The 10,739-nt window shown below is 36.4% G+C and overlaps 1 protein-coding gene across 5 annotated transcripts in view; it reads right to left on the minus strand.

The window, feature by feature from the left end:
* Positions 1-313: 313 nt before the first annotated feature.
* The window catches only part of DNM3 (dynamin 3), a 568,793-nt gene continuing 558,367 nt past the window's right edge, over positions 314-10,739 (minus strand). For 2 of the 5 annotated variants that reach the window (XR_012091293.1, XM_037985948.2), the window contains one exon: positions 314-503. Coding sequence is in view for 4 of the 5 variants with exons in the window: in XM_037985948.2 (XP_037841876.2) it covers positions 467-503 (37 nt within the window). In the remaining variant the exon portion in view is untranslated. Of the gene's footprint in view, positions 10,736-10,739 lie in introns of all 5 variants that reach the window. The other 3 variants (XM_007989500.3, XM_007989506.3, XM_073011793.1) reach the window with 2 other exon arrangements.

Here is a 10,739-nt window from a genome sequence, read left to right on the forward strand (position 1 = left end):
CAATAAAAATAGGAAAAAATATTTTGGTGCAATAATAAGTAAAAATGGGATTCCTGGAGGTGGATTGGAATTATTTAGTCTTCTGTGTCTTTTCTAGACATCCATAATTTTTCTTTTTCTTTTTATTCTTCTATTGGACAGAAATTTCACTTGAAGGTAGATTATTAGTCTAAAAGACCATCTTAAATCACAATGCTTTAAGAACTTCTGAATTAAGCAGCTTAGAGGAACACATATTCACCTTACCTTGTTTTAGTTGAAACAAATTCTTTTTTAAATTTAGGTCTTCTTTAAAAGGAGAAACAGAACACACTTCATTTTTATATAGAATAAACTTTGTTTTTATTATAGACATGGAAGAAAAATAAAAGTTTTTATGTACATACAACATATAGTGCAAATGAAAAGCTTTTAAATACCATGGATAGACATGTTGTTGGAAACAAAAGGAGATGAATGATGGGGGTTAGGATGGTCGTCCTGGAACTGCAGGAGGGGGCCGCCTAGTAAAAACAAAACAAAACAAAATAACAAAAAGAAAGACACAGATGCAGAGGAAGAAAACAATGTTTAAATTATAAAATAAACCCAAATAATAGCATGCACAAATAGCTCACAAAAGTCAAATTCAAATCACACCCAAAAACACGCAGACATGCAAAGGAAATGAAAGGACATCACATGGCTAAATTAGCAGTTCCCAGGACTTTTCCTGGCTACTAGCAATGTTCTAGGTATGAGCAATTTGAGCTCACTCAAAAAGCTTCTTATTATGCACCATGGAATGATAAATCCATGCACTCTTATTCAGGAGAACTGGGACTAGTCCCCAAGCCAAATACCTTTATAACTTGCATATTTGATTCTCAATCCTGATTTTGTGACACTCAGTTGTTTCCAAAGATTTCAATGAACATTGTGAAATCTCCATGGGGGAGAGGGAGTTGACGTAGCCAATGGCAGGTGAAATTTTTTTTTTAAGTGAGTTAAATTAGAAGGAGTCAAGGGATCAAATGAGCAATGTAATCACAATGCAGAGAATGCCTGAGGTTGATCTCAGAAAAAAAGGATTTGTAAATAAGAATTTGCTCCAGGTGAGTAGCCTGGATTCAGGCCTAGGGAAACCAGGAGGCTAGGTCTGGTCCATGGCGACCCCAGGATTTTCTAGGATTTCCCTCTGTCTAAGAGCTAGTTATAACCGTAATTCTGATTTATTCTGAAGTGGGCCAAGGGTAAATGACATCTGGTCTGCCAGATCTTTCTCCATTTCCCTAGGCTGGCTTGCATTTCATCAGACCTATGGATAATGAAATGAGGGTCCAAGTTGTGCTTCATTTGCCGTCAGCCTTTCTTGTGTTCAACAGGGAGATGATTTGCAGCTAGAGAAAATATAGTAAACGCTACATTGCAATGAAAAGCTTTGTAAGTAGGAAAACAGCAGGCCAAATAAAGCTTTCCCTCTGGTTTCTGGCAGAAGTCTACACTTTAATTTCCCCTTTCTAAGCAAACCATTAATGAACTCAACATTATAGCAAGCTGTAGAATGATGAGGTTATCTCAAGACCCTCCTCTCTTGGACTTCTTATCTAGGTGTTCAACAACATACTCACTTCCATCTTATTCTTGTTACACTTCAGTGAGTGGAGCAATGAAGTCTATAAAAAAACAAAAACAAAAACAGAAAAACTTCTTTTTCATTTTCTATGAGATGTCAGTGGAGCCAAACTGACTGGTCTATTTCTGGGCAGGGGTAAAAAAGATCTTACCTTCCCCAAAGTCCAAAATCAATTTTTCTTCAGTCCAGTTTAAGCTGACTACACTAAAGAGGCCTCTCATCCATTTAAATGATGGAGAACTTGTTATTGGTACCTAACCTTTCAACTTCAGGGCCGGGGCGGGGGCTAGGGGGTCTCCAAGGCTTTAGCTGTAGAGATCCAGGTAATGGGTATCCCTGGTGTTTTCATGAAGAAAGTGTAATTAAATTTCTGTTGAGCTCAATGAGATTTATCACCTGCCCAGAAAACAGAAACTATTTTTGAGTTCTGAAGGGGCTTTAGAACACTTTAATTACCTCAGCAGGGTGGGGAGGTGGGCCATTAAACTGAACAGCAAGTCCACAGTGCTGAAGCGACATTCTGTTAGCATATGCCAAAACACTTTCCTGTTTGAGCTAGTTTGGTGTTCTGATCCAGAAACAGGATCAGAAACTTTATGTCTTGGAATATATTCCACTGACAGCTAGAATGTTTGCTTGAAACATCAGGGACATTTATATCCTCAGACAGCTTTTTCTTTTCATCCTCACTTTACTGTATCTACCCTTCCTTTCATTGCTGAAAAAGCATTGTTGATGATGATACCATTTACTGGGTCAAAATTAGCTCTGTTGAAGATATGGGCAGTTGGGGTTTTTGCTCTTTCTTTTGCATAATTTTTATATTACTTATACAGTGCTGAAATGCTTACAGGCAAGTGATGCAAATATTTGGACTTTTTACATGTAGAGCTACAAAGGTACCTCATACAATTGCCACTCCCATATGAAAGTTGCAGTACTAAATTGGAATACTGAGTTGCTAACAAATTCTTAAGCTCACTATCCTAGTATTCAACATATAAGCAAATTCACCTAATCAAGACTCTAATTTCAGGTTATATTTTCTTAAGCATTTTGAAAAATAACTTCAAAGCAGAATGTTTTGGCCAAAACAGGCAAAAGAGATTGCAAAAGCTGTATCTGGAACATGGGCGTAATTTATATATAAAACGCTTAATTATTAACAAGAATGATGAATTACCCACTTTTTTTTGGCTCTATGTCAATGATGCAATTTGGTCTTATGGTGACATTCCTCTGGCAAGATCTCTGAGGAAGTCTTTCTAATAGCTTTTTTCTTTTCTGTTAAAATCTCACAATAAAGGACAGGTGCAGTGACTCATGCCTGTAATCCCAACACTTTTGGAAGCTGAGGTGGGCGGATCACTTGAGGTCAGGAGTTCGAGACCAGCCTGGCCAACGTGGTGAAATGCCATCTCTACTAAAAATGCAAAAATTAGCCGGGCATGGTGGCACGTGCCTGTAATCCTAGCTACTGGGGAGGCTGAGGCATGATAATCACTTGAACTTGGGAGGCGGAGGTTGCTGTGAGCCAAGATCACACCACTGCATTGCAGCCTGGGCAACAGAGCAAGACTCTGTCAAACAAACAAACAAACAAACAAAAAACCTCACAAAAATGCTCTGTTTGCTTTCTTTGCTCATCATTTAGGTAAGTGAATAACCCAGAGCAGTAGGTGAGCCTGAAGGCTTGGGAAAGGGAGGAAAGAAAGGCAATAGGAATAGGTATTCTTCAATATTCTCTGATGATTAATCTTAAATCAACCTGGATCCCTTCCTTCACAATAATATCATGGAGATAATTTAAAGAATCTCTTTTTTGGAAAGTCAGAGAGAAAAGGTAAGGTATAAAATTATCTGAATCCTACGTAAGTCTGTCATTAAGACTCAATGCATGTATGCCTCTAAACTGCTTTTGTGCCACCTGTTCCAATGTGACTTTCCTCCTTAAGAGTCAGATACTGCTTTGACAAAGTACCAGAGCTCCAGATGAATTGCCCTTAGTTGAGAGCTCTTGTTGCTCTTACATTTGGTCTTTTTCTTTTTTTAAGAGATGGTGGGGTCCTATTCTGCTCCTGAGGCTGAAGTGCAATGGCACAATCACAGCTCACTGGAGTCTCAAACTCCTGGGCTCAAGTGATCCTCCTGCTTCAGCCTCCCTGGTAGCTGGAACTACAGGCATGAGCCACCATGTCCAACTAAATAAAACTTTTTTTTTTTTTTTTTTTTTTTTTTTTTAAGAGATGAGGTCTTGCTATGTTGCCAATCTGGTCTCAAACTCCTGGGCTGAACTGATCCTCTTGCCTCAGCCTCCTGAGTAGTACATTTGATTTTATCATCCAACTTTTTGTTAGTGAGAGTCTATACTGAGGAAATCACACTTGATGGTTTTCCTCTGGCTTAAAGCCACTGAAGCAGTTTCCTAAGGCATGTGCCTCAGGACACTAGTTCTGTAAGATGTTCTATGGTCAAATAAGTCTGAGAAATATGTAGACATTATTCTTTTTTTGGAGAGTCACAATGCAGTCTGATTTTAAGGCTTCTGTGAAGTCTTTCAATAAAGAAAGATTTGATTTTTAGTCATTATTTCTCAAGCATATTTGGCCAAAAAATGCTTGGTGTATGTGTATGTAAAACTTATTAAGATCTCATGGAATGCACTTTGAGAAATTTCAAATTAAGGTTGTAGTTTTAGCCAATATCTCTTGTATGTATTCTAAGTATTAGGCTGCCAAAATGTAAAAAAATACTAGTAACAGGTCTGAAAAGGGGCTATGCCAGGTGTGTGTTGAAGTGCTTAGAAGCAAAGTATGAGGTCAGTCTAACCCAAATACCAAACACGTTTCTTAATATGAAATTTAAAGGTTCCATCAGAAAAACAAAAATCTTGGAAACAGATTGAGCATATGTTTACACCAATGCCAGAGCTATTTAAAACACAAATGAAAAATTGTCAAATGAAATAGTTACAATACGTACGTTTGTTTTTGGAAATTACCTTTAGAAACTATTCTGAATATATTATTAACATACTTCAAAATCATGCCGTTAAAACAAACAGAACACAAGTACACAGCATGATTCTCATCCAGAATCTTTCTTCCAGTAAGAAGCTTCCTTTGAAGGTATAGATGTTCCACTCATGGAAGATGTATAGATGTGAGAAAGAAATTCCATAGGAAACAATAAATTAACACAACAATCTGTCCAGTTCATTTTTTCACAATAAGCATGCCCTGATCGCAGAAAGAAAATAAACCAACATCTCTCTCCTCCTATCCCCTTTTGTCTTCTGCATTTAGATGGCACAATCTGGGAATATGTCAATTGATAAGGGACTTGTCATCAAAACTCTTGTAATAGAGAGTCTTCCTCTATTCTCTGGAAACTCAAAATTAGGACAAAGTTGTGTCATTCTTTCATTTTCTGAATACATTCTCTTAAAGCTGGGGAAACTGGACCAGGCGCAGTGACTCACGCCTTTGGGAGGCCGAGGTGGGCGGATCATGAGGTCAAGAGATTGAGACCATTCTGGCTAACAAGGTGAAACCCCATCTCTACTAAAAATACAAAAAATTAGCCACACGTGGTGGCGGGCACCTGTAATCCCAGCTACTCGGGAGGCTGAGGCAGGAGAATGGCGTGAACCCGGGAGGCGGAGCTTACAGTGAACCGAGATCGCACCACTGCACTCCAGCCTGGGTGACAGAGCGAGACTTGGCAAATTCTCCTCTATGCCCAGTGAACAAAATAACAGAGGCTAATTGTTGGGTCAGACACTCAAATATTTGCTATAAGAAATGCCTTCTATGGACCTAACATTTGGGCACACCATCGTTCCTCCTTCCACTTCCCAGAATTTTTTAAATAAATGCTTCATTTTCAACAGCAAAATGTCATGGTGCTTCTTGGCAACTGTCACATCATACCCTCCCGCTAAGGTTTGTGTTCTTCAATCTATTTCAATAATGACATCAAATCGGAAACACAGTGTCTCCCACTCTCCTGCCTTTGATTTATCCAATTTGTTCCCTTTAACAATCCCATCTTTCTCCAAGTTAACGACAGAAACACAAAATGCTATCATTCTTTACTTTGTTAACTCTGGGACAGTTTAATCAAAAGAGCTATGAGTATTTAGAAGTCTCAGGTATTACTGAAATGCATAGACATGATTCAAATATATACAAGAATGAGGAAAAGGGGTCCTTCAAATGTTATAATTTATTTCAGCTTCAGAAATACAGCTTCACATTTTCACAATAGGTACATGTGACCTTCAAGAATGATACAGGCTTTGAGATTTTTCTTCAAAAATTCCATTCTAAGAGTCCATATATCAGCATTAAGAAATCCTGAAAGTGCCAAGAAGACAGTGGAAAGTATTCGGCTCAGGTTAATTAAAGAATCAACAGAGAAGACAAGATTTTGCTTCTGTATATTCCTTCTTCAAAAAAAGCAAAAGAAAAATTTGACCCAGAAAAGGGAAAGTAAAATTAGATAAGCAAGCGAAACAAAGGCTGTTACATAGGAAATAAAACACAAATCAAGTAATGGTGGTGGAATTACTGGTTGGGGGGAATAATTTTTAACAAACTGGTAGCAGACAAGGCAAGAGGTTACAGTAATTTTTGTCATACTTTTAAAACATTTCATAATGAGCGAAGTTTAAGGAATTCAAGAGTAAAAATTAAAAAGAGATTAATGACTTGAGCTAAGCTATGTGTGAAACTTCCGACCAGAGGTGAGAAGTCTCACCAATATACCAGTATGAACAGGTCTTAAGACAAGCACTCCTCTTTGAGTTTCCTCTCTCTTGCTCTCACACATACACACACTCTTACATATATACAAAGACACACACACACACAAATAGCAGTGCATATATTACATATGCTTCAAAAATATTCTTAAAGTTTCACCTACACAGCACCACATAATTTTAAACATACCAATTAGACAGGATGAGTAAGAGTATCTAGAAGACACATTTGAGCTTTTTAGAACATATAATGAGTGATCTGGTGAACTAATAATCATTTCTCCAAAATCATCTAGATTCATTTACATTAGACTCTGAGCTCACAGCTAGTAGTCTTCTAATTGAAATGGCTTCAGACTCATACACTATCTTCTTTCATGCGTTCAACAGTGAGAGGCCTATTAGGCTTTATTCTTCATTCTGAGGAGATTCCTGTTACTTTCAAATAATTATGCCATTTGCCAAATGAAAAATGTTTACCTGAAAAAGGGGATGACCTACCTCCAAGTATTAGAGAGCTTCTCCCTTACATTTTCAGCAAATTTACTCAGAAAAATCCACTACTTTAATGTTGCTGTGTCCCTTTATTTTTTTTACTTCTACCATAGAGGAAAAATGACTATGTATATCAACTTAGCTTTTTAAGATTCAGCTCAGCAACCCAAAAATAATTTATAATTCCAATTAGAGATCTTAAAGATAGGTCTCCAGATTTTACTTCTTCCCCAAAAATATTGTCAAAGGTAATTCCTTCTTAGATAGAAGTGCTGTGGATTCAGATACAAATGTCTATGGACATAACCATGTTGCCATGGTAATTATGAGCTTTATACCTCTCAAAATGACAACAATCTGGAGTTAGAAAATGTTGTATCCTTCGTATATGTTATGAGAAATTAACCATTGTTACCACATGTTATGGCAGATCATCCAAAGCTATCTGTTGTATTATCACAGTTTAAAAAATATCCTGATACTACACATACTAAGTACATGTATACATAGATATTTACAACCATACATATACATATATTTATATATATACACACAATGCACATACAATCACACTCATGCTTGTGGCATTTTAACGAGTATTTTTAAACCTACCTACTCAAATGGACATAAAATACACATACTTACAGAAACATATTTACTAGGTCCATATCATATACACAGAGACACATGCATAGAAAATGTGTTTGTACACAGAAAACATCAATGTGTATCACATACTGGTATTAGGTCCCATTTCATATTTGAGAATTATGGCTACGAAGTCTATACTAAAAAGTCACAAAATTAATCTATGTGACCACTTTTTACTTCTAAGTCCAGAAGGCTTATAGTTACATCACAGGAACTGGTTTCATTAATATACTTTAGAATAAAGTGAGTTTGTATTGGAACAAATAGGAAATTTGCTAATAAACAGACCCTACTTCTCGTCTATGTTATAAAACACGGCTAAAAGCAATATTCAGATGAGTAACCTTGGTAGATTTTTTTTAGAAATGCAATATACTTGTTCTGAATCAATACTATTTCAATAATCTGTCCATAATTGAGTAAATGGTTATTTTAATTAGTCATTATGCATGCAAGATTTAGCATGTGACAATAAAACTGTATTTACCTATCAAATAAACATTTATAGTTTGTTTTCCCAAATCCTAAAAACACTGAATTTTTAAATTATGCTAGACATGATAGAGCTACATCTATTGTGTTTACAATATCAGAGCAATCAGTTAAGAGGAAATTACACAAAAGATTAGAAATGGTATGGGAAACAGAAAGCTCATTAAGCTACATTCCCATCTTAAGGCCTGGTGTGCATGCTGCACGTCAACCTATGCACATCCTAGAGTTTCAGACTTCATTCAACATTGGCATCTCCTTTTAGCAGAATACAAACCCTTTGGGAAATGAGATTCATACTAATAATATGACATAGCACTGCAGCAAATTAAAATTCTCCAGTGTCACTGCTGAAATTCTAGAATAGGCTGGGTTCTATTAGAAATAACTTAGGAGTAAAGAACAAAACTGTACCCACAAAGGTAGACAATTGCAACTGTGGGACTATAATCTAAAAGCAAATGCCAAAGATGACAAATGCCATTGTTTATTACCGCCTAAGATCAGTGGAAGGAAAATTGGAAAAAAAAAATCTCCAATTTTTTTTTGACATGGTTTGTGCTGATCTAAGAACACACCAGTGGTTATTCACAATATTTTCCTTTAACAGAAGGAAAATTTTGAAATACATCAAAACACAAAACCACATTTAGCACAAAGCCAAACCCTGAAGTATATAATCTGTTAGCTGCCTATTTTAGAGAATTCAAAGGAAGAAGCAAAGGGAATCCTAAAAACAAGAAGTTTTATAAAAATATCTCACTGAAGATTATTTGTTTTACTATGGATGTTTGCTTAACATTTTTTCCATTTAGCTGAGACACTATTTTAAAAATGTAGTATGTATCTTGCACATTGGTTCCATTCACAAAGAGTTAACTTTTTTTCCCCCGTTTGGGGTTTGGGGTGAGATACGAGAGGATTTAGGATTGTGATGTTTTTATACAATCACTTGTAACCTTAAAAGTTGAAATGACCTTTAGGTAAATCTTGTATTTTGTGATTTTTACCAATTATAAATGGGCTAGCTGTAAGCCTTTAGAAGACGGTCAATACAACACCACTCAACATAGCAAGTTCTCTTTTTAATAATGGTTAAAAGTTTTTACTTTATGAGTATCTGCTCTGGGTATAAACTACACAGGAAATGAAAGTTAAGTTAACATACAAATCATGTTTGCTACTTTCAAAGGGAGACATTTCAGTTGGTGAAACCTGATTTACTTCTGTAGAATATGAAATAGTGTCATGGGACACCCATACTCAGTGAATACTTGCTCTGCTGTCTGGGAACAGTTAGCACACAAAAATTCCAGTTGGCTTCTGGCTGTTTCCTACACGTGAATCATCTGGTACTATGTAGTCCAAAATGTAGCCTCAATACTGAACTATTAACCCCCAGGCTAAACTGTTCTGGTAAATTTTAGAAATCTTAAGAAATTGCAAATTTGCTTTAGATTTCGATGTTTCAGTACCCTTTTCTGGAGTGACCTGGATAGGGACTTTGAAATACTACAACTGTAAAAGTGTGAGCTCTGCTCTTATCCCATGTCATCTTCTACTGACTTCATTTCAGGAAGCATTCTTTAAATGTGATTATCCCATAGCCTCAAGATTCATTAAGAAAGCCTATAATGGATACAAAGTTACACTGAACCTGTTTCAAAGGCAGGATAAATTCTTACATATCAGGATTACAAATTAGCATGTAAAGAGTGATTTTTTTCTCCAACCAAAATAATAATAGTAAAACTGGAGTTAGTATCAAAGTGTAGTTAGCTAAGCCAAAAATTAGAGCAAATAGAAAAGTAAACATTATCCATGTCAGCCTTCAATGTAATCCACCATGAGGTTAACATAAGTAAAGACAAAAATTACATTTTTCCCAACACTTCTAGAGATGTGATATTTTGCTTCTTCCTTGAACTCTGAAACTAATTAGCCAAATGTATTGACTGATTAACAAAAAAAGAAGCTTTTATTCACTGTTGCATATGCTTCTAGCATGAAGCAAAACACATTGGAATGAGGAGAAGCTCTTCAGAGCAAACAGTGCAGACTTTTCCTTTGCAAACTACCTCGTGCTTCTGGAAAAGTTTATTCTTAAGGAGTCCTAATTTTAAAAAATCACTTCCTAGCAGTCTTATGACATAAAAAGGAAGAAAAGAGGAGCTAAATAGGCAATTATGGAGTAGGTAGTAGCATTCAAGGTAGACAACAGAATTACTCTCATCCTAAACAGAATGTGGGAAAAGAAATATGTATGGCTTAGGTCTAAGCCCACTATCTCATATTTGAATAATTATATTTCATGAGCTACCTGGTAGATAGCCTAGAAAACTTGTCCAAAGCAATTTCAAATATATGCCATGGTAGGCAAATGATCCCCAAAGTATAGGGCTGCTATACAAACCTACCTTGGTCAGCACAACATATAAAGCCTCTAAAGGTCAGCAGTTTTCAAGTCAAACCCTGAAGGTTTGACGTACCATGAGCAATGAAGATGAGTGATGAACGCATTAGTAAAACTGGTTACTTGCCTACTGATGTCCACACATGCGACTACTCATGATTTACTGCAATGGTTATCAAATATGTTGCTTTTGCATAATTCATTAGTGATTAATTGCCATGCCAGACACTTCATTTAGTCTAACAGGGAGGATTCTAGTGGGCGGATTATAGTGGGACGAGTTGGTGATGGGGGTGGTCTCCGGCTAG

The sequence above is a fragment of the Chlorocebus sabaeus genome, chromosome 25 (assembly GCF_047675955.1).
Source record: "Chlorocebus sabaeus isolate Y175 chromosome 25, mChlSab1.0.hap1, whole genome shotgun sequence".
NCBI classification, from domain to species: domain Eukaryota; kingdom Metazoa; phylum Chordata; class Mammalia; order Primates; family Cercopithecidae; genus Chlorocebus; species Chlorocebus sabaeus.